We start from the raw sequence: 23,914 nt of genomic DNA, 5'->3' as shown, positions 1-23,914 counted from the left end.
AGCGCGTGGACGGGTTTTCAGTGTTGATTGAGCTCTCGGTGTCGCATCATTACTAACGTTCGGGTGATTATTTGAAACAATCAAACTGAAATGATAAACTGTAATTTTTCCAAATTTTAGTGATTATTCAAAAAATTAAACCTATAAATATGTAATCATTAATTTTTCCAAAGAAAATAAACATATATCCTTTTTATGATATCCTAAAAAAAAAAACCCATCTATACTCATTTCTTTAGTTTTTCTCCGTTTTTGATAAAGATGACAAACGTTGAAAGCAGGGAGCGAAACGTATAGGGGCGGCATCATGGCCGAACATCTCACCTTCACGGGATGAGGGATCGAGCTCGAGAGCCGCTGACACTCGAGCGAGCAGCTCTGTGAGCACGATCTTAATAGGCCAGATGGTCATTTGGGCTCCCATCCAAGTTATCACTCACCAGAACACAATACAAACAAAACATATATATATATATATATATATATATACTTCTACTTAAAACCTCCACAATCAGCACAAATCAATAAAACACTAGACTAATAACTGTATATAAACTTCAAACTTCTGAACAAAAAATATATTTCCAAATACCATCATTATGTACTATAAAAATCATTCCTCACTAATAATACTACTACTACTAAACCTAATACTTCCCAACAAATAAATCCGAATAACACTGAGGAAGTCATTTATACACACTCATACAACAACCATATACATCCATACAAATTTATATATATATTAGTTGTTAAATCGGATCTCAATCCAACAGCCAACACTGATGGACAGTAGTTAATACAATAACAAACAAAGTGATTATCATTTAAAACTAGTACAGTACACAAAGCACACAGTATTACTGTTCATCAATGTTAATTGTTGGATCGCGATCCACCCGCTGCGCTGATAATTGGACGTCCATAGATTTTTTATCTATGGACATCTATAGAGAATGTTTTCTCTCTCTCTCTCTCTATATATATATATATATATAAAAAGAGAGAGTCATTTAGTTTAATGCACACATACAACAACAACAACAACAGCAACAGCAACAGCAGCAGCAACGGCAACAATAACAACAATAACAACAGAAAGGGATACAGTGAAGGAGGTGAACCAATGCGTTCATGAACAATGGTAAACAGTGTACCTTCTTCTTGGTTGAGGCTGGCACAAGAGAAGCAGCAACATTACAAGCACAAGAGCCAACACAATGCCAAGCAGAGGTGAGTCATCATCTCCATTTGAGCAACATATCTTGCCCATTCTCACCTTTCTCTTCTTCTTCTTCTTCACTTTCTTTTTGCTTCTTCTTCTTCTTCGTCTTCTTCTTCTAAGTAAGATCAATGCAACAACAAACAAAAATAGCAGCCATTCCTATCCATCTTGCAGTATCAACCACTGCTTTTCTTAGCCAACCAGAATGCAACACATGTCGGCCCAGTCGGCACCTTGTCTTGTTTGCAACAAGGTGGTCACACCTTACCTTTGTCTTTGTGTGATCTTTCCTCTTCACTCTGCTAACCTTAAAATGTGAAGCAGAGAAATCTTACCATAGAGGAAAAAAATACAAAATTTTTCATTGATGAACTCCAAAAAATACAAGCAAGCAAAGAGGTTTTATTTGGTGCGCAGATCTTTCTGCCGAACATTAAGGATAACCACAATTACTAGATCAGACCTGGGAATGTACAAATTGTTATTTACATGAATCCAGATGAGGAAAAGTTCACCAAGTTGAGTTATGTGATCCTGCTTTCAGAAAAAAAAAAAATGAAAATTAGCTTGATGAGTAAATTTTTTTTTGCTGAAAAATTTACTGTAAATACATGTATCTTTATGTTGATAAAGTTATATGCGAATTACTTCTATATCTTCAGTAATTAATACCACAAATGAAGTAATATAGAATGAAAAGCATATTCAAACACTGTTAGAGCTTAAGGTAAAAAAGAAAGATAGTTGTTTGAGATGCGCTAAATAAAATTGATACCATGCCAATCAGCCAATCAGCCAATCAGAACAGGTAAATATTCAGTTCTGTTTCCATGACGCGAAGAAGCTACAAAAAGTACATATAAAGAACCAATCAAACCTTTTGACAGTGTTAATGATGCAACTGAAAACTAACAGTATTCCACCTTTCGGGCATTGAGTTTTTCATAAATGTGCAGATAGCTTATAAGTAGGTTCATTTGAATTAAATCCTTCTAAATTTCTGAGGTTTAAGCCAAAGATGAAGGGAAAAATATCGACAGCAAATAAAGATTGACTATGGATTGCACTGATGAGCAAAGAAACAAGATCAAACAACAAATTGTGTGAATAATTAAGATGAGCAGATGCAACTAATATAAATTTAAGCATTATTATCTCCTGAAAATCAAATGGTACATTTAAAAGCTAACGACTGAAAAAAATGGTTCTATGGAAGAGAGGGAAAAATGCACACATCACAATAAGACAAATGACGCATTAAAGAATAATTCTTAAAATCAGTTATTGTAACAAATAATCTATAAATTCAGAATAGAGTCACAAGCATTAATACTGTTACCTTATGTTTTTTTAGACTGAATTGCTGATTCTGAAGTCGTTGACATTGGCAGAATGTTGGGAAGTGAAATAGGTGTTAGAGGAGGTGAAGCAATTTCATCCAACCCATTTGAAATCTCCAACTTTGTAGCTGATGCAGCTGGATTTCTTTGAATACTCGTAGGTATGGAGAAACTGCGCGACATGGAAACAGGCGGTGCTGGTAACGGTGTTGGTGTTTGTGATGCAGCTGGGAGCATTTTGGTCATTGCCTGATGTTCTTGACCTCTAGGCCCCAAAGGGGCTGAGTAGGTGATGAAATTGGAAGGTCTTGAGTTTCTTCTAACTACATCAACTGGAGGTCTTGGAAGCTCATGAAGTTCGCTGATCCTGGGGGATGATACATGGGGAGGAGGTGAGGTATTTCGGCGACATTTTCGCAGACACAGAAGTCTGATGCGTGGGGCTACGGTTTTGTCGGGAAGAATTGATGCCAGGATATTCTACTGATGACATGGAATTGTAGCCAGAGAAAATAGGTTTGTTTGACCATCCTTTGCTTGTAATCGGACCAGAGAAAGCTTGTCTTTTGATTTTTTTGGTAGCAGAAGCAGTCCGAAGATTATATTGTGGGATTGACAACTCCCCAGACAAAGGTGGGGGCAACTTGATGGGACCGCTATTCAAGTTGCTTTCCTTCAGTATGGACGGCGGTTTGATGCCATTACCAAACTTATTTGGTTCTAGTGGAGAGGAATGCCATAATGATGCCTGAGCTTTAGAAACTGGGTTATTAGACCCTGTAAAGGCAGCAAGCTGAGTGTCACCCGGTGTAGGCAGAACATAGGTGTGAAACTTCCTTGTCGAAGAGGGTCGCATTTCTTTCAACTTCTCTGATGAATCAAATTTCTTATCTGGAAAAATTGGAGCAGATTGGCTGACCAATCTAGATCCCCCACCGGAAATAAAATCAGCTTGGCTTCTGTCCAGGGTGTCCTGCAAAAGAGAAAAATGGTTACGGGAGAAATTCCAAAGTTTTTTATTTCAGTAGTTCTTGAAAAAGAATGGTGCAGTGAGGATAATTATATGGAAACACTTCTGCAAATCTATGAGGTGAGAAAATAACTTCTCAAGTAACCTATCCCTGTCAAAACATCTTGAAATAAATCTCCTACAGATGACAATGATTCTTCTAAATATACATTACTTTTGACATCCCAATCAGTCAAGCCATCTGTATCTTTCTTTTCATTCCCACCAGAGGTTCAGAAATTTAGAGCTAATACATAATGGTTGCTAAATTCATATTAGGTTCGATAGAAAACCAATATGGTCCTTCAAACATCAAACTCCAAAACAACCAATAAAAATTGCTATGTGAATCTAACATCAACTGTGATGTATTGCCATGCACAAATCTAGCTGGGTGGTGTTTGGATAGAAGAAAAGGGGTATTACTCATATTCATCCAAACCACCCTAGGTTTAATTGAGTACTCTTATTGCTCTCCAGGAATAAGAGGATTAGACAACTCTCTCTCCATGCTGGATTGGTTTATTACAGATTACGGGGGAAGGTGAATTACACAATTATGCCCGTATCTTCTCAAGGAGCAAAATTTAACAATATGAATTATTAAGAGGGCAAAATCAATAGTCCTTTGTTTACTTTTGTGTAACTCAAGCATATGTACCACTATTAACATTATGATTTATTGTTCATTTAACTTGATTAAGTATGTCAATCAAAAAGGAGTTTAAGACTAATGATATATGGCTCTATTATTGTTTCCTCATCAAATCTTTTTTTGTTCCATAAGTATATATCATCCATAACTAAACAAAGGGTACAAAATGTCTAACCAAAAAAAATGGATAACCATTATTTCTCGTTTTTCTCCCAGATTTATTTTCTTATTCTTTCTATATTTTACTCTCTATACAAACAGCACGGAGAAATGAGAGACGGCAATAAGCTTTTTATGTAAAATGGCTTAATCCAATCCTCTCTTATTTCCTATCCAAATACTCTTTACTAGAGCCAATGCAAGTTTGGTTGGATTCAAGGGCACCAGGTGCATGTTTATCAGGTTAAGACAAGTTCACAAAGGATCAAAACATCACCACCTCTACCAACCAGTCATCCTCAAGGCATTTCTTATCTATATAGATTACATGCAATTTTGGTGATATTAGAAAATTGTATTGTAAAGGAGCTCACCTGTGATACACGTTCAATAATTGCTGTAGATGAGACTGTGGGATCAATGTGATCTAACTGCAATTTAACAAACTATCGTATTAGCAAACATGCCCTTACTAGGAAACAAGAAAGCATATGCTCATAAAAACTATAATGCATGATGAAACGACAGATAAGAGAAAAAAAAAAACCAAAATTTCAGTTATATATATGCACACTCAATAAATTGTTTCATATAGATCTTTCACATAATGCAGGTAGTTTTATCAGCATTAGTTCCAAAACCCACCATACAAGTCCAAGAACATCTCTAGGAAGCAGTAGCATTGTTAATCAGACATCATACTGAATGCAGATCCATTGAATAACGCACAAGAAAATACCCAAACAAAATCAAGTTTTAAAAGCTCAATATAAGGAAAGCAACGTTGATTACGGAAAGGGTATCTGCACTCTCAACTATTTCTTCCATCAACCTCATGCCATTCATGATCATTTAAATTTCTATAAGAAAAAAAAAATGATTTATCCTATATCTTCACAAATGCATTACTAATCCTTCTTCAACATGGTTTCTTTCCCAAAGCTAGAAATAAAAGAAGAGAAAGCTCTCCACATAAATGCCTAATACAGCAATCCAAGTATTCTATAAGCAATTTCCATTTCTTTAATATCCTACGCAGCCTAACATCAAAGTGTTGAATTGGTCAAACAGTTATCATGTAGAATTCCCTCATTTACAATCTCTGCCCTTGCCAGCTATCAGAGGAGCACGCAGCCTCAAATTTTCCTTTGATAGTATGATAAAACATTTGAACACAGGGCTGTTTCAAACTTATGTTAAATATAACCAAACTACATAGAATTTAGTTCCCTAGTTTCATCTTCCATTTGTGATTATCTTTGTAATGTACTCATAAGTATCTCTCATTAAGGCTTTACTCCATAATACAACAATTGGTGAATCAAAATCAAAATTTACTTGTCAACTAAGAAAGATGGAGATGCCAGGGCTCACTGGTGCAGGACAACATTGGGCAATGCCCAAAACAAGTCTTTTCTCAACAACATATGGCTGCAATCCACAATCCCAGTCAACATGCAAAAAATGAAGGCTTGGTTATTGATGGGCCAGTTTATATATAGGATAGGCAGGTGGACTACTTGGATAGCATGACTATTTTCCATTTACATATGATACAAAATGTGGCTACTTGGTCAGCATAACTATGTTTGGTTTACTAAGTGAATTCTAACAATATTGAGAATTGTAATATCTGGCATCTGCTATGCTACTTAACCACATATATTATTTCTAAATGCAGAATGTATCCAACACAGAAGTTAGAACTATAATAAGGACAAAAATAATAAATGAACTTGATTGGAATAAATTTGTAGTAAAGAAAAAAAAGAAGAAGATTATTTCACCTCCATTGAATTGTTTGATCTTGGGAGATTATCTTTAACATGTTCATTTTGACCATAATCCAAACTCAACTCCTCCTCATCACTGTCATCATACCCATAATCATCATCATCATAATCCTCTGTGTCATTATCTTCAAGTCCGCTAAATTGATAATCAATATGCTGTCGTTCAGAAACCACTTTAACATGTGGCTCGACAACCTCAAGGGACTTGAGTGCTCTCGAAGAAATTTATCTGTTTGCAAAGCAAGGAAAGCATGAATACACATTAGTTACTACCTGTGGTCATATAGGAATATAATGCACCTTCAATTCAATATCTCAAATTTAAAAAACAACCTGTGCAGCATGGTGCCGAGCAGCCTGTGTCAGAAGACTTCTGGACTGCCCTTGTTTCAATGATTTCAACCTAAATATAAAGAGCGTCGCTTCCTCGTCATAGTCCTCTTTGGCAGCTAGCAACTGCTGTGATGAGACAGTTTCACCTTTTCCAGATTTTGGCCTTCCTTTTTCCCTATATGCCGCAAACATGGATTTATATGTTTCTCTGTGGAAGATCCGCAAAATGTGAGATAGAGAAATTACACAAAGCTAGAAAAATAACAAGGAATATTTAATAACATCATACTTCTTATCATCACACTGGCGTTTCATCTCCTGCATTAGCAAACAAAGGTTTGTTAAAAACCAATGCTACAATACACTGACAGCTAAATTTCACTATGCCAAAAACTGGGTATTACAACACAGACAAGAAATGAGGAAATTCTTTATTACGATCTTGAAAACCAGTACGAACACAGAAGGCGTAACGGAAAACACAGATATGGGTATCATTACGCAAATTATAGCAATCAGAGTTCCACGTGCACTAGATTTCCCGATAACATGAGGAATGATAATAATTCATTAGCAACACCTTTGACCTAGTTTATTAGGGATCAGAAAGGAGAAAGTTTCATTACCTTTACAGTATCAATATTCATAATTTACACATTATTTGTTATTTATCACAGGAATAATAATAAGAATGATAATCAGTGATGGAATTCAAGAAATGTTTTTACTAAAAAACATGAACAGATGAGAATTTTAATTAGTTAAGGATTTCTTTAATATGACAAATGGAATCTACAGCTCACTAGAAATAAAACTTTTTGTTAGTAGAACTTGCTTTTTCAAGCTTAGTTATCAGTTTGGTTGAGAGAGTGAAAAGCTAGGGTTGGGTCACATGGAAGCAGCCATACAATTAGTACAGAATTGGATGTGTCAACCTTTCATGAGCAATTAGTATCAAAAGAATATTAAAATCACTAAGTGAATCAGTTGCTCGCAATGTTCCACTATGCCAATTATGAAAAATAAAGGGAAAAGATAAAAACCAAACCTCCACTACTTGAAGCTCCTTAAGAAGAGACTCTGAAGGAATTGTAATAGTCTGGATGACATGAGCACGCTGAGATATCAATTAGAAAAAAAATGTATATTATTAAGACAAATAATGATGGGTGACTATGCAACGCTTTCAAAAGAAGGCAATCAAAAGATTCAATACTAACATAGATATCCACAAGCTTCTGAAGTTCAAATTGTACTTTGCCCAGCATCAATAAAACTCTACCTGCATGTGTCAACAGCAATAATTCCAGTGCATAAAATTTTATGTTCAATCATTTGGCATAACATTTTCACTACATAGATATCAAGCAAAAACCTGACCCCATAAAGCATGAGTATTTTGGTGTCCATCAAAGTTTAGAAGAAATTAATGCACCGAAACCAACTAGGAAATCTTCATGGTCAAGCTATATTATAAGACATGCAGTGATGAAAAAAGTTTGATGATGTTCCAAACAATGCACAATAAACTTATTCCCATTTCAGGATGGTGGTCAGTACCAATTTTCTTGGCAATTTTTATTTCCCAAAATACTTAACTAATAGCATGAAATCAAGAAATTTCACACACTAAACTATATATGTGATAAGAAGCAATTGCTCACCACTTTCTTCATCATCATTCAATGAAGTTTTCTCAAGCAAACAACTACCCATCTCCTGCAGGGCTTCTGAGAACTCTGCAAGATACAAACAAAGACAGGTTTAAAAAATATACTGAGATCCATATTGCCTAATTGTTATCTCATTGGTTTAAAGATACAAAAGCAGGGAGATTCAAGCGTCAGTGTTATTGTGATCCATAAGATCTTAACATGTAAATTGAAAAGATTATCTATACAAGTTCTAAGACAGATTGAATAACATACGGTTATAAACTAATAATATCAATGAGTGCAAGAGTAAGTATTCATGGAAGAATAGGGGAAAAAAGCTCAGCATCAGCAAACAAAATTATTTAAAAATTAAGACCATATACCATAAGCACTATTTGCAGTTGCCGCTGCTGCTGAAAGCAAGCCATCATAACAATTCCTCATGTCTTGCATATCCTACAACAAGTAGACAGAAAATGAGAATCTCATAAAGGCGAATATATATATACGCACACATAGATTCTTTTTCTCATTAATTAATTTTTTGCAACCTTAAAACTAAAAAGTATTTGAGAAAATCTTTTTGTGCAAAGAAATTAAAAATTATGGAGAGGAGAAAAAGATCTTCATATGATACTTGCTGACCAGGATGCCACGACGACTCTTCCACAAGTATGGGGAAAAAACAAGGTTTCTAGAAACTAAAGCAGTTATGCCAAGAGGCAATCTTAAATTGCAAACAATGTATGCTTATGTTCAGACAAACATTATAGCTGTTAGTTTTAAGACAAGTAAATCATCAATGGGCCTGCATGAAAGGTCACTCCAAGAGCACATGCATTCACATTTATATGGCTGAAAAAAATGTAGAGGTAAAAGTTACTACAGTATACAAACATCATACGAATTACATGTCCAACTCAAGGGTGAAAAAGACAAATTACATAAATATCAACAAAATGTTTAGCGAATTAAAAAAAGGATTTCTTTTACTGTTTCAAATCACGAGGATTAGCATTGGTGTTCAAATATGAAGCCTTTGATCAGGTGGCATGATCTTGAAATCCAAGAATAGAGACCATTGAAAGTCCTCTTCAAGTAATGCTTTAAAAAATATGCATTTGACTTTGATTGTGGGTCAATCAGTAATTCAACATTTCTGTAGCCGGAATCAAACAAAGAAGATTGATCCTTTTCGGTCAAAGATCAATCAGTTCCGTTCAGGTGATCAACCAACGGCAAATATACTAACAAACTTGATAATCATATAAGAAAATCATGAAAAGTCCAATCCCCAACAATAAAATACCGTAAAACAACACAACCTCAATATAGAAAATAAAAATAATTCCATTATTGGAACAAATTGTGAATGAAACTAAATACAAAATACTGGTAAAAATATCAGTCTATTCTGAAGATAACATTAATCCACCGAATACCACAAAATTTGATCTTCACAACTACTGCAATGCCTCCCACTTAGAACTAATTTTTCTGGGAAAAAGAGATGAACAATCAATTTGGTATCAACTTATCAAATCAACAAATACAAAATCAGATTCTTTGCAAACATAAAAGCAAGAGATTTACCTAGCAATTAAACAAAAAAAACCTCCAAAAAACTTATCTTTTCGCCTAAACACGAACAAGAAAACCCCAAAGAAGCGATCCAAGAACAAAACCAACAAAAAAACACAAATCAAAAGATTGGCGCCGAAGGCCATTAAGAGGTATAGAAGAATTACCAGTGAGGCTTGAACGAGCTCATCAAGCTTGGCAGGTTGCTGGTGTCCTTTCTTCTCCTTGGGATCACTCTTATGAAGCCCAAATCCCCTCAACTTCTTCAGAGACGATTTCATCTCTACCAAAAACCACCAAAAACTCAATTCAAACCCAAAAACCAGAAACCAAGAAAGCCCTGATTTTTATCCTCTCAATTCCAACAAAATCAACAACAATAACAACAACAACCACAACAACAACGAGATCGATCTACCTCTTTCCCTCTCCTCTCTCTCTCTCTCTCTTGTTTGTTCTTCAACTCGGGTCGCTTTTGATTTTCGGTTTTGATATTTTCTTGGTCAAAGACGGTATTGATGAAAATATGGAAGAAAAGGAATGAATTGAAAATTTTAGGGTTTTAAAATAATAATTTATTATTAGGGGTTAATTTGTATATTTACCAGCAAGTGGGCTTTTTATTTAGAAAACTCCTTGAATTTTTTTTTATAATTTAATAATTTTTGAAAATTAAATTTAATTGATGTTTATCCCAAACAAATAATTAGATCTGAAAAACGTGTTTTGAATGAAAAAGAATGAAAAAGAAGAGACAAAAGAGCATTCTAGTTTTATAAATGAAGCAATTAGTGAAACTATCTTTTGATGTGCAAGTGCAACAATATTTTTAATTTGAATTTCAATTTTAAAAAATATTCTTATTGTTTATAAACTTATATGGATAATACTTTACTTTTTCATGTATCATGTGTAAATAATCCGAGCTTTTGATATATATATATATATATATATATAAGGCCGTGTCATTTACTATCATTTATAAACAGCTTGATTTCACAATAAAAAGTGGGCCATCTGAAGCTGATTTTTACTGGCTCCTCTCCAATAATATTTATAAATAACCTAACAAAATTCACCTACTTGTTTGAGAATCCAGTACAAGTTTTTGTCACTATTCACATACTGATTTTTCTGTCTCTCTACGAATGTTTGCAGTTGACGTATGCGCTATATATATATATAATTGTCTTTTGTATTATTTATTTATAAATTTTAAATATTTACATTAGTCATAATTCACATTAATTAAAATCGATTTGCTCATTATTTTCAAAATAAAAATAAGATCATAAATAATAAAATTTAATTTAAATGCAAATTTAAATCAATATTACAAAGTTAATCCAAAGATGAAGATCTCAAATTCGTTATTATGATCCATATTTAGATCTTATTGTTCTTTGATGCAATGAATGGACAATTCATCATGTATTGAGGCAACAGGCTACTGTAAGTATGAGTATAACATTTTTAATTATCATAAACTTATGTATATATATATATATATATGTATTTCAAGTTTTAATTTATTGGTACTGGGTGTTTGGATAGGGTATTTGTTTCGGGAAAAACTTGCACACGGTGAAGACATAAGTGATTATTAAGTTTATGATTGCGCTCTACATCTATATACGGCCTTGATTTTTTTATAAACGAGGGTTATATGCTGCTTATTTGTATTAAAAAAAAAAAACTTTAAAATCACTTTTAGGATTACTACGTGATTGGCATGTTGCAATTTAGAAAATAACAAATTTGCTTGCCACCTGACTTTTCAAAAGTACATTAAAAATTTTAATTTTATTTTACTTGTTAAACAAAATAAGAATATATATATATATACACACACATATATACAAATGCTTTTTGAAAACAATTGCAAACCAAGTAGCTTCAAGTAAAAGGCGGATTGTCTCTTTCATACACCGGTTGAAAGTTTGTTGGAGATGTAGTTGTTTTTTTTATTTTTATTATATTTTTTTTTTAGTAATGGTTAGGTAAAGTATGTATTATCAAATTTTGCAACAGTGTTGAAAAGTTTCTTTATTTTCTTTTATATAAAATAATAAATAAATTAAAGTTTTATTCAAATATTTTCTTTTATCTAAATAATAATAAATAAATGCGTCCTAGTACTAGTATAAATAAGTAGTCGCTCGACAGAAACTTTTATCTATATATATATATATATAATAAATAGTACTTTTACAAATTATTATTTTCTGTAAGAAGTACAAATTAAATTTACCATATGGACCAAATGTGATTATGACATTAGTAGTATTAAAAAAATAATAATAATAATAAATAAATAAATAAATAAAAATACAAACAAGATCATATTCAAGGAAAAATTACTTTTAGCCTTGAAAGTTTTAAAACTTCTCAAATAACCCTATGAAATTTGAATTTCTCAGACACTTCTCTTTTTTTATTCTTTTTTTATTATATTTTATATAACCACATAAATTTTTCACTTAATATATTAGTTTTTTTATATTTAATATTTATTTTTTTTATTTAATATTTGACCATTCCTATCAACAACAAAGATATTGACAAATAAACTAAAAATACCCAAATTTGAAAAGACCAAATCTACATTAAAAAAACTTTTTAAAAGATTTTAGACAATTACCAGTAGATTCAAATGGTATTAGAAAAAATAATTCCACTGCAAAAGATCAAGATTTATAAAAAAAGCTCCAAGGCCAAAAATATATATTTTTATGTGAACTTAATTAATAAAAATTTATTTTTTTCTAAAAATTAAAATAAATATGCTACCCTAATTCAACCAGGTCTTCCATCAATTATTTTCACTCATTCACAAACGACTTTAACAGGTCAAGAGAATGTGTTTTTTCTTAGCAGTTCCTAAGCGAAAATGACAATAATGCCCCTCATCATTTCTAGTCTCAAGTCAATCAAAGAGCGACCCAAAATCCACCCAATTCAATTTCCATCATGCTCTTACCCTTTTTATCAATTTCCTGTCATTTCACATAATAATAACAATAATAATAATAATAATAATAATAATAATAATAATAATAACTAATTAAATTAATTAAAGAAACAAAATTAAATTTGTGTTATGAAGAAAACTTGGATGATCTGAAACAGAAGCACAAGTCAACAATTTCTGCAAAGAAAAACTCAATGAGTGACCCATGGCCATTATTGGGACACAATTGAACAAGCAGTCATTGAACTGCCCAAAACAAGAAAGAATATTACAAAGCATCAAGATTTATCAAAATCAGCTTGCGAACGACATTCTTTTACCGAAAGTCATCGATCGTAAAGGAATAAGTAAATCAAGCTGTTGCGGCCATAGGAACTGAGCGGTAGCATGTCCGTTTCGCTGCTCGCACTATATCTTCGACCTGTGTAATAATATGTTTTGTTTGTTTTAATGTAAAGTCGAAAGCATTTGGCTCAGATTCGTAATGCCGAAATTTAGTAAAAATGAATGAGATGTAACAGACCTGAGGTACAGCCATTCTCTCGAGATTTGCGGCGTAAGGCATTGGTACATCAGCTCCGGCGATCCTCTCCACTGGCGCATCAAGATATTCAAAACTTTCTTCGACAACAGATGTGCTGTTTCACCAAATGGAGCTTAATCAGACAAACTGACAGACAAACATAAGTGAGAGTATTGATGAGAAGCTAACCAGATTTCAGCTCCGACTCCGTGCTGAGGGAAGCCTTCTTCAACAGTGACCAATCTATTGGTTTTCCGAACAGAGGAATTAATTGTTGCTCTGTCTAATGGCCTGATTGACCGTAGGTTTATAACCTATAGGAAGTTTTGAGTATATTTTAAATAGTTTTAGAATAGGTATGTCCAAGCTTTTAAATGAGAGAGTTTACCTCAGCACTGATTCCTTCCTTTGAGAGTATCTCTGCTGCCTGAATATAAGTCATTAAGGAATCAGATCGATGTTACAACTAACGTATTTTAAAACACAGAATTAACAATGATTTCTAGTGTACAAAAAAATAAAACTATAAATACAATGCACATATAGAAATCAGGTTCAACATTTGAGGACCACTAATTCAATACCATCTAGGATCTTGTTGTCTTTTGTTGAATTTTATTCATTACCGAGCTCCTATCTAAAAGATGGCTTCCTTTCCCGGTGGGCACACACTTCAAAACATGCCCTAGTGGTTTTCGTATTCTTGTAGCAGGAACAGGAAGGAATTTACTGTAGTTGCAAATAACTGCATACAGCGAGGCATTCCACAATAACAAAAGAGAAACACCAACAACCCCACTATGGTTTGACAATATACATCAATTGTGTTGAAAGTTTCATAAGGCACTAAAAATGAATAGGAAGAAGCTAAAGCACGGTGTTTCCCCTTGCTAGCTTTAAACCCAACTCTTTGGCCTCCATAACAATTTCAAGATGATTTGCTAAGAATGTGTTTAATTGGAAACAATTAAGAAACGCCTCTCCTTCTGTTTGAATCAAAATAAAGTATACTGCAAGATCAAATAAACTTTCTAACAGCCCGGAAGGCAGGTCAATCCATTTCCCCAAATAGAGAATCCATAAAGAGCACTTTCCACTAAAGGTATGTTTAAACAAAGAAAATAAACAACCTTCCAGTCATTTGCAGTTCAGGAAGAAGCAAGAAAAAAATAATTGTCAATTGCTGCATTTATATCTTTTTATTTGGCCGACAATTTCCTTTCCATTTGGGTTAACATAGAGTCCTTAAAAGTGTGTCTTAAATCCCCTTTTTTTAAAAAAATAATAATAATAATAATGAACGTCCACCATTTTGTCCTTGGGAATTTCATTTTCTTTTCTAACATACTTTCTGTAATATGTTCATGACATGACTCTTTCCAAACAACTTGCATTGGTTTAATCAATGGACAAGCACCAAAAAAAAAACCATGTGGTTCCACATCAAAATAAAGAAAACATTAAAAAAGGAAAGAAATGGTTGGTTTTTGAAATTATATAACTCACAACAATAAGAAAGTGAAGAGTCATTTTCATTTTCAACTTTTTAAACAACTTAACACAAAAAAAAAAAAATTGAGGTTTGCCACAATTCACGGGTTGCTACTTCTATAAAGGGGAAATACAATTATCCTTATCTCCATGTACAATGGGTTGTATCTCATCTTCAATATCGAAGTTTCAAATATCCAAACAATAGTTTGTTAAGATGATAACAGCAGAATTTTCAATGAAATTGGAGTTCAATTAAATCAAATGTATGACATTGGATTATGCCTTGAAATGGATGTTGGGACACCAATAAAAAGGAACACCTAATAGTAATTTTGTTGCTTTCCAGCCTGAATAGCACATACAACTGCCTAGTCTCACTGAAGGTCAATGGCACATGTCATTTTGTTATAAGTTGCACTTAATGCATTCTAGCTCCAAAGTCATAATCCTGTGCACAATGCATTTTAGCTATATTTTGGTTAAATTTCTTCCCAACTCTCTTTGTAGATCAATGCAAAAGCTCTATTGGCATGAGCTTATCTTAGTTGATCTAATCCTAATTCTAGGATTATGCTTTGTTCTATATTTTATTAATGTTTATCTTATCCAGGCTTTATGTTGTGTATATATTTCATAACTCAGAGGGATGCTTGGTTGGTCAATTAGCAACCGCTAATTAATAAATACATCCACGAATTAATTTTTAAAAAAACTACTAACATTACTAAATACACATTATCAATTAAAAATTAAATTTTCATCTGTTATATCTTAAGAAAAATTTAATTTTGAGTTAGTATTAATATAATCAAAATTGCAGTTGATTCACTATGCCTTCAAATCAATTTTCAAAAGAAATTTCCTTAAACACACACTCTTAATCATCAACCAAGCACCACCAGAGTTTATGTGCGATGGCTAATCCAAAACCCTGCATCTGTGGCCGTTATGCCTTTCTGCTTTCATGTGCAATGGCTAAACCAAAACCCTCTAACCGGTAACTATTACTATACTGCTTCCCATAATGATTATGTCTTCTAAATTCTATCTTCCTTCTGCAATTGCTAATCTGAAGCAGCCTGCTCCTCCTATTACAGCTACTCGGAGAAAAGTTACAATTCTTCTTATACCACCTACTTTATACTACTAAAGAACTATGGGACCTTTTGTGCAAGTTGGGTATTACAGTGACCTCCCCTCTATAACTCAAGCAGGTGTGTTAGTATGTGCTTGTCTTTAGTTCAGTTGATCTAGTGCTAGTGCTAGTGCTAGTTCTAGTTTGCTTCATGTAAGTTTGATCACCATTACCACACAAAGCATTCCTCCATTACTTTAGCTCAGCATCTAATCCTTAGCTTGTCTCATCAAACAGAAGTTTCAAATTTTTTTTTTTTTTTAAAATAAACCTCCAATGGAAAGACATTGCAAATGACCAAAAAGTTTGATGCTTATGAGTTATAACCATTGTAATACAGTGCTTATAGCATACTCCACCCCAGAACTCCAGTAAAATCATTGAAATATAAAAGTAAGAAATGATCAATCCAAACGATATCGAAGTAATAATTCAAAAATTCAAAACTCTAGCATAATAAATTGATACTTGGATTTCAGGGTAAGAACTATCACTGTAATAATCCAAAGGATATCGAAGTATGAATTCAAAAATTCAAAACTCTAGCATAATAAATTGATCCTTGGATTCCAGGGTAAGAACGATCACTGTAGACAGTCTTGATTAAGTCTTGACAATATAATTTGATGTTGAAAAATCTTACTAATTTCACAACCAGCTAAGGAAACGAACAGGTCTGACATACTATCTTTGATAGATGTTTGAGGAAGCATTCAAGTTATGAACAAACCTTGAGAGCATAGCCGACCATCTTTGAGAAGGCAGTAATGGTCACATCTTTTCCTTCTCGTTCAATCTGTAAATTGAGATAAAAAAATACTCAATACAAATATAAGAATAAAGCTCACAACTCGCAAGTACATAAAACAAGCACCTTTGCCTTTCCTATTGGAAGACAGAAACTAGAATCAAGAACTTCATCCGAAACAGGAAAAGATTCTCCATACCTAGAAAACCAATAAAGGTATTAACTCTGTTCAAGGCAATAATCTGTCAAACTCATCATGTAGTAATTTTAGTATCTACTTACATAAGCTCATTTTCAAGAAAAACAACAGGATCAGGATCCCTGATAGCAGCTTTTAGCAAGCCCCGAGCATCTTCTGCTGAATAAGGGCATAGCACTTTCAAACCAGGACAAGTTGCATACCAAGACGCAAAACACTGCAGATGACCCCATAATAGATATTGTTTTAAATCACAACTTGATAAAGCTATGCAAAAAATAGTTGTCACCAGGTATCTCAATAAAGTAGGGAACTGAATTCTATGCAGGTAATTACAAGACAAAACAAACAAGAAAAAAATAATTCATCTTGAAATGTATTTCATCCCAAGCTGCTATAGTGAGAAATGGAAGGGTATCAAACTGATGCAAAATTTAAACATCCTTTAAGACCTTATCAAAGAAAGGAGAAAACCAGCAATCAAAGACCAAATTTTTATTTGGCATGATCTGGGTGAAGTCGGACATATTTGGGACCTTCAAAGATTCAAATAGTTCACCTGGCTGGAAATTGATTTGATTTTGCAAATTATGATTCTTTTTAGTTTCCAGACAAAGTCAAAAGCCTTTAAAGAGTATTTACTAAATTTAGTTGTCTTAGAAGAGTTTTATAAAGGTGTTTCCATGTGCATCCCTTGAGTTCTTGTGAGAATTTATGAGTCTTATTTTTGTGGAGCATGCACTACAAGTGTCTATATGTAGAGCACTAACAAAAAAAGAAAAACAATGAATACTTCAAAATTTATCTTTTCTTTTTTGTTCTGTGAGATGAAAACCAAGCCTAGGTGTGATGCCTATGAATTTTAGGAATGATTCCTAGAATTTAAGCTAGTGTGATGGTAGTAAGTAGTAACATATCTTTAACTCAAATCAATTTCTCTTTGGCCCGCTAATCCTGCATCATTATTGGTATCAGAGCAAAAAAAACCAACCTACAACACATGCAGGAAAGATATTATCGGCCATGTCATATGAAAATCAGTTTGAAGAACTGTTACTTCATTTGGCAGAACAAAGTGGAATGTTTAAGTCAGTGTTATTAAAAGCGAGAAAGGCGCTCAAGTGAGGCAAGGTGAGGCCCCAGCGCCTTACAAGCCTAGGGCGAGGCGCCTTCAATGAGGCGAGCACTTTTTGCCAGGCGCCATGCATAAAAAAAAGGCGAACGGTCTTTATTTTTTGCTATTAGCCCTATATTTAATGCTTTCAATTAGTGTTAATTGGGATTTTAAAAAGGCATACTTACTAATAAGGAAATAAATACATTTTGGGGAGAAAAACTAAGTGATTTTAAAAAGGCACACTTACTAATAAAGAAGGAAATAAATTTAAGGGAGAAAAACTTTGATGATTTTAAAATATGCACGCTTACTAATAAGGCAGGCAATAAATTTAAGGGAGAAATTCGGTGATTTTAAGAAGGCACACTTACTAATAAAGAATGGCATAAATTTAGAGAAGAAAAGCTAGGTGATTAAAGTGTACAAATTGCTATTTTTAAAAAAATAATGAGTAAATAAGATAATAACTAATTAATTAGATAAAATTGAAGATGTGGCAAAAGTTGCTCTCTAAATCTAGTGATGGAGTTGAGATTAATTTAGATGATGAGAATGATGATATTGTAAAATTAGATGACTTATGAAGACAGAATTTGCAGTCTTAAAAACTTGAGTAGTTCTGGATGTCTAAGAAGTGTTTTTCTTGACTTCGTGTTATGCTTTGTTTGACCTAATGTTTTACTTTGCTTATCTTTAATTATTATTATTATATGTATATATATAAGTTATTTACTGACTAGTGCTTTACTTCACTCAGGCGTGCGCCTTTTGTGGCGCCTCTCGCCTCTGGCAATATAAAGTCTTAGCGCCTTAAGGGTGCCTAACAGTTTTAATTACGCTAGTTTAAATGTCCAGATAAACCGCAAATAAGGCACAAGTATCTTAGAGCACTAACAATCCAATTAACAATGAACAAAATGCAGCTTCTCAAGAAATCAATGGGCAAAATCAAGAAAGCCAGAAAGCAAATACAACTGTTCCAGCAACACCTATGACAGTCCAGCATCAAACTAACTGGATAAGAGATATACTCCCATCGACATATGAGCATCACGATGCTTTAGGAAGACATCACTAAGAAAGTCATGTGAACCACAAAGCACATGCTGCCTTAAAGAGGAAGTTTGCAGAACTCAGTGAAGGAGATATGGTAATGGTTCATATGAGGCCTGAGCGATTTCCTAGGGGAACTTACACAAAACTTCACTCAAGAAATGCTGGACCATACAAAATTTGAATAAGATCAATTCTAATGCTTATATACCTGATCTACCAACAAATATGGATATAAGTAAGATCTTCAATGTGGAGGATCTAAATCCGTATGTAGGTCATGAAAATGATTCTCCAAGTGGCAGAAATAAAGCAGGTTAACCACCACTATTTTGACTTAGAGAGGAAATTGAAGATATTGTGGACCATCCACCACTATTTTGACTTAGAGAGGAAATTGAAGATATTGTGGACCATCAAATTGTTCCAACTTGAAGCAGGGGAAATGAAAGGCATCATGCGAATTGGAAAGACTGTGCACTTTCAAATTGCACATCGATTATAGGTCAAGACTTTCACAAAACTCAGGCCAGATCTTTATAAATAATTTCATGCTATTAACTCGCCATGGTTGAGTTTTCCTAAGCAAGGGGGAATTAGTTTTCCTAATCAGGGGGGATTGACACAAACTAGCAGCATCCTTTGAAAACTTACAAAGGAAAAAGAAACCAAGACCAAAGCCCCAAACTTTGATTTGACACAATCTGGGTAAAGACGGACTTATTTAGTAACTTCAAATATTCAAATAGTTCAGCTGGCCTTGGACTTGTTTTGAATTTATATATTATATTTTTGCAGCCATGTTTGTTTTAGTCAAGCGTCTTTCAAGAGCCTTTTAAGAGTATTTACTAAATTTAATTATCCTAGAAGTTTTAAATATTTATTAAGATGGTTTAGTTTTTTGGTTTCCATGTGCATCCCTTAGGTTCTTGTGAAAACTTGAGTCTCAGTATTCTATCACGTACTACAAGTCTCTATAAGTAGAGGACAAAGAAAAAAGAAAAGTAATAAATACAATGAATACTTTCTGGGAAAATTATCTTTTTCTTTTTGGTTTTGTTAGATGCAAACCAGGCCTTGGTGTGATGCCCACGAATTTTAGAAGTGATTCCTACAATTTAAGCAAGTGTGATGCTAGTAACCTATCTTCAACTCAAATCAGTTTCTATTTAGCATGCTAGTCCTACATCACAAACATTGGTAATGTCAAATAGTAGAAAGTTTTCAGAAAAAAACCATAACATCTTGGGTTAGCTCGGAAGATGTTTCAACCGGATCAGCAAATAAGACAAACCAAAAAATTTAGCATTGTACCGGATAAAGTCACAGGTGGTAATGAGCAGCCTCTTATTCTAATCCTGAGGACTTCGAAAGTCAAATAACACTTCTCTTAACTCAATTATAGGTAATGTTTTAAAAAATTATGATATTTTAGATGTCAATACAGTGGAGACAATTATGAACTACCAACAGAACCTGGTCTACATACAACCCATCACATTGCTTTTGCAGACATAGTTATGAGTTCAAGTAAATTTTTAGAACTCTGAGGTTACCAACCATAGATCTCATGATTTCAAATTAATTTCTAATGAACCAGGCAATCACTAAATTAGTAACAATCTATACCGTCCAAGCAATTCATCTTAATCTGGTAGAATAAAGTTTCTTGATAGCTAATGAAACATTGAACCTAAATTCTAATTTAAAAAAAACAAAAACAAAAACAAACCTGTGAATGCTGAGCACCAACCCCAGCAGCAGCCCCATTTGGACCTCTGAACACAATAGGCACTGATATCTGGCCAGCGGACATATAGTTTGACTTTGCAGCAGAATTGATGATGTGATCAATTGCCTGAGATGCATCAGAAATTTGCTTCAGATTATTTAAAATTCATGCAGCATTTTTTATGGCAAACGCCTTAAGACATCTTGCTAATAAATACCAGAGGATCATGAACAGTTGCATGAATAATCAACAAGACAACACAAAAATTTGAAAGAAACAGCTTCCTGTACCACTTCAAAAGTTCAAATGTGCATCAAACATTTCATGAACATTTCATTGGAAACATTAAAGTAAATAGATATATGTAAGTGTGCCTGTGTAAATGTACATCCACAAAAAGATATGTGATAGATTGAGGTTCTTATGCATCCTGAAAATGGTCTCCCCAAATTTTTTTATGCAGGGCAAGATCAATGGATCATTTTAACATGATAATACAAAATGAAACATTTGAAAGCATGCTTTGAACTTCAGGGTCCAGATGTAGATGTGAAAGAAGTCATTTTAGCTCTAAAAGTAGTTACACATACAAAATAGGTTGATCAATCAATAAACGCATGCTTTTCGCATAAAGAAATCCATAAGAGATGAAGTTATGCAACACCAAACCCAGAAATTAATTACTGTGACTTGAATTTCAAAAAATAATCATGTGGCCATGTAGTTGATCGAATGTGCTCATGTTGACAAAACATTCATTTTAGCTTTATTCTCAAGCAATTCTTGAGAAAACCTGCATTGGGGCTTGGGAGAAAATAAAACACAGAAAACCTATGCCTCAGATAGTAACAACTAATAGGGTAAACTTGAAAGCACCCTTTTCCAAGATTTTTTAGTTTAGAATCACTGATTCCCTGTCATTAAGTTTTAGGATCAAATTCAGCATTTTATCTGGTAATCACACTTAGCTTAGCAACATAAATTAAATTTGGTTGAATTAAGCATGCAAACAAATCTTGCTCCAAAAAGAGAACAAACAGAAAGGGTCATGACCCCTCATTCTGACTGGTGATGCAGTTTCAAGATCCTCCAACTTGTAAGGGTACATTGTAGTTTATGACATATCTTGCCCAAAGGTTTAAAATGTTTTTCACTCAAAAGAACTGATCTCATCCTTGAAATTACTACCAAATTAATTGCTAAGACCATGTCTTCTACAGTTGCCATGGAATCCCAATTCCCACTATTCACTGTTTTAATGAATATAATTAATTTCTTATAGCATATAAGGCATGATAAGATGAAATCTCACACGGCATAACTTTACTTAGCATGGTAAAATCCTATAATAATTAAGATATCATCTACGGAACATTCTTATGCAAACCTGATTCAACAGTGTGACAATTTTTAAGACAAATATTTCACCAAATCACAAAGACATAAACAAATAAATAAATAAATACAAGTTAGTCCCTGCAATTTACTCAATACAAAAACTCAAAACAAAAAGAAGAACACTTCACTAGATGGGACTCAATCAGCTTTATCAAATTCAGACAAGTCTCTAACCTGCAGGGAGAAGTTGAATGTCATGAATTCAATTACAGGACGAAGACCATAATAAGCCGCACCAACCCCAATACCAGTAAATCCTGCCTGCAATCAAAGCAAAAGATGATGATTTGACACTGGCAACAGATTACAAAAATCTGTAATGGATGACAGGATCCAATCACCTAAAGAATGGAATATACAAACCTCAGTGATGGGCGTATCAATAACCCTCTCTGGGCCATACTTGTCAAGAAGACCCTTGGAGATCTACAAGAAGAGGCAATAAAATAAGAGACTTAAAATGTAAATCCAGGATGAATGATTCAAGCTATAGGAGAAAGCAGAAGGTATGTGCATCCATGACAATTTCTCACCTTATATGCCCCTTGATACTCCCCAACCTGCGATATTTTACAAGAACGATTAATAAGGGAAAAGGAAAGAAGATGAAATTTTACTTCTGCATTACCTCTTCACCCATCAAGATGACCTTCGAGTCAGCAGACATCTCCTCATCAAGTGCTGAGTTTAAAGCATCACGTACAGTGATCTATAGAAGATTTGATAAGATGAAATTTTTGTAATTATGCATTGCACAAGTTTCAATAGAAAGAAGTGAACTTAGGTAGACAATTAGGGAAAAGTTTGCAAGAAACAGAATATAGATATAATAGTATGGATATTTACAAAGACTTGAGATAGTGGCCATAGCATGAACAACATAAGAACCAGTGTAAGTTTAAAAGAAATTATTCTGAGCACACTACTAAACCATGTCTGAAGGGTATCATAAAGGAATACAAAATGTAGAAAAACAACGAGCAAGTAAGCAAGCCGTCACTATCAAAGATATAAGTGTACCACTTATTAGAGATCATAAACAAACATTAACGCCTGCAATAATCATCATAAAAACCTTGATTTGAAACAATATTACGGCAATATAGAGTTAAGAGCACATATAATAGTAATTCCTAACCAAACATCTCCAAAATTAGACAACAAACACCAACTATATATCAAAATGAACCAGTAATCAAATATCTGAAAACCAATACCTCTTTGGCGGCACTTGCAAAGCTCCTAGGCAAAATCGAATTCGAAAGTCGAATTCTCTCCAGCGTTTGCCCAAGCATCTGAACGAAAAACACAAAAAACCACCAAAGAATCACCAAAACCAATCAACATCTTCAAAATAAAAAACACCATTTTTACTCTTCCTTACCGAAGAGGAAAAGCCCCCACATCCAAGCCTTCTTCTTGCGACACCCAACATCGTCCTACCGATCAAAAACCAATATTTCTCAAACCTTCAATCTTTTTTTCATCCGATATTCGATTTAAACCAAAAAAAGACCAAAATTATATATCAAAAAAAGGGGCAAAATCGGAGGAACACCGACCACCAATAGATCAATCAACCATTAGAGAAGAATTAACACAAAAAGGCCAAGAATTACAAACCCTAGATGAGATCAGAGGACGAGATCTAGCTGGCAAATGGAGGAACGGCGAGAGATTTTTTTTCTCTCTTTCTTTCTCTCTTTTCTAATCAGTTTTTATGTGAAAAATAAAATATAAAAAAATAAATTGTATTTCATTTTCGGGCAAGTCCTTTTACTAATATACCTTGTA

The 23,914-nt window shown here is 33.6% G+C and overlaps 2 protein-coding genes across 3 annotated transcripts; both read right to left on the bottom strand.

Annotated features, from left to right (window-relative positions):
- Positions 1-796: 796 nt before the first annotated feature.
- Positions 797-10,158, bottom strand: LOC120270522 (uncharacterized protein At2g33490-like). The gene is given in 12 exon segments (XM_039277554.1): positions 797-1,759; positions 2,565-3,006; positions 3,008-3,538; positions 4,763-4,819; positions 6,176-6,401; positions 6,504-6,722; positions 6,804-6,832; positions 7,563-7,631; positions 7,735-7,796; positions 8,179-8,253; positions 8,553-8,625; positions 9,918-10,158. Coding segments are annotated over 11 exon segments (1,896 nt in total). The 5' UTR covers positions 10,032-10,158; the 3' UTR covers positions 797-1,759; position 2,565.
- Positions 10,159-12,828: 2,670 nt separating this feature from the next.
- LOC120270564 (pyruvate dehydrogenase E1 component subunit beta-1, mitochondrial) lies at positions 12,829-23,820 on the bottom strand. Of its 2 annotated transcripts, none has more exons than XM_039277609.1 (15): positions 23,744-23,805; positions 23,505-23,596; positions 23,338-23,415; positions 22,749-22,829; positions 22,654-22,680; positions 22,484-22,546; positions 22,295-22,381; positions 20,723-20,848; positions 16,904-17,037; positions 16,748-16,820; positions 16,604-16,669; positions 13,633-13,671; positions 13,434-13,558; positions 13,245-13,359; positions 12,829-13,142 (listed from the first exon to the last, which is right to left on the bottom strand). In XM_039277609.1, the coding sequence occupies exons 2-15, from the start codon at positions 23,553-23,555 to the stop codon at positions 13,074-13,076; spliced, it is 1,134 nt and encodes a 377-aa protein (XP_039133543.1). In that variant the 5' UTR covers positions 23,556-23,596; positions 23,744-23,805; the 3' UTR covers positions 12,829-13,073. The 2 variants fall into 2 exon arrangements, with proteins under 2 accessions (XP_039133543.1, XP_039133542.1); XM_039277608.1 differs by having other exon boundaries at positions 12,843-13,142; positions 23,505-23,559; positions 23,744-23,820.
- Between the last annotated feature and the right edge of the window lie 94 nt (positions 23,821-23,914).

The sequence above is a fragment of the Dioscorea cayenensis genome, chromosome 10 (assembly GCF_009730915.1).
Source record: "Dioscorea cayenensis subsp. rotundata cultivar TDr96_F1 chromosome 10, TDr96_F1_v2_PseudoChromosome.rev07_lg8_w22 25.fasta, whole genome shotgun sequence".
In the NCBI taxonomy this organism is placed as follows: Eukaryota; Viridiplantae; Streptophyta; class Magnoliopsida; order Dioscoreales; family Dioscoreaceae; genus Dioscorea; species Dioscorea cayenensis.
The sequence above is the reverse complement of the archived record's forward strand: the minus strand, read 5'-3'. Positions and strand labels throughout refer to the sequence as shown.

Bases quoted from the DNA above. Each gene is read 5' to 3' on its own strand.
- LOC120270564 (XM_039277608.1), bottom strand. From the start codon at position 23,555: ATGTTGGGTGTCGCAAGAAGAAGGCTTGGATGTGGGGGCTTTTCCTCT. The intron at 23,416-23,504 runs GTAAGGAAGAGT...TTTTTCGTTCAG, and splicing joins GTGGGGGCTTTTCCTCTTCG to ATGCTTGGGCAAACGCTGGA. The intron at 22,382-22,483 runs GTTTGTATATTC...CTTTGATTGCAG, and splicing joins TTGATACGCCCATCACTGAG to GCAGGATTTACTGGTATTGG.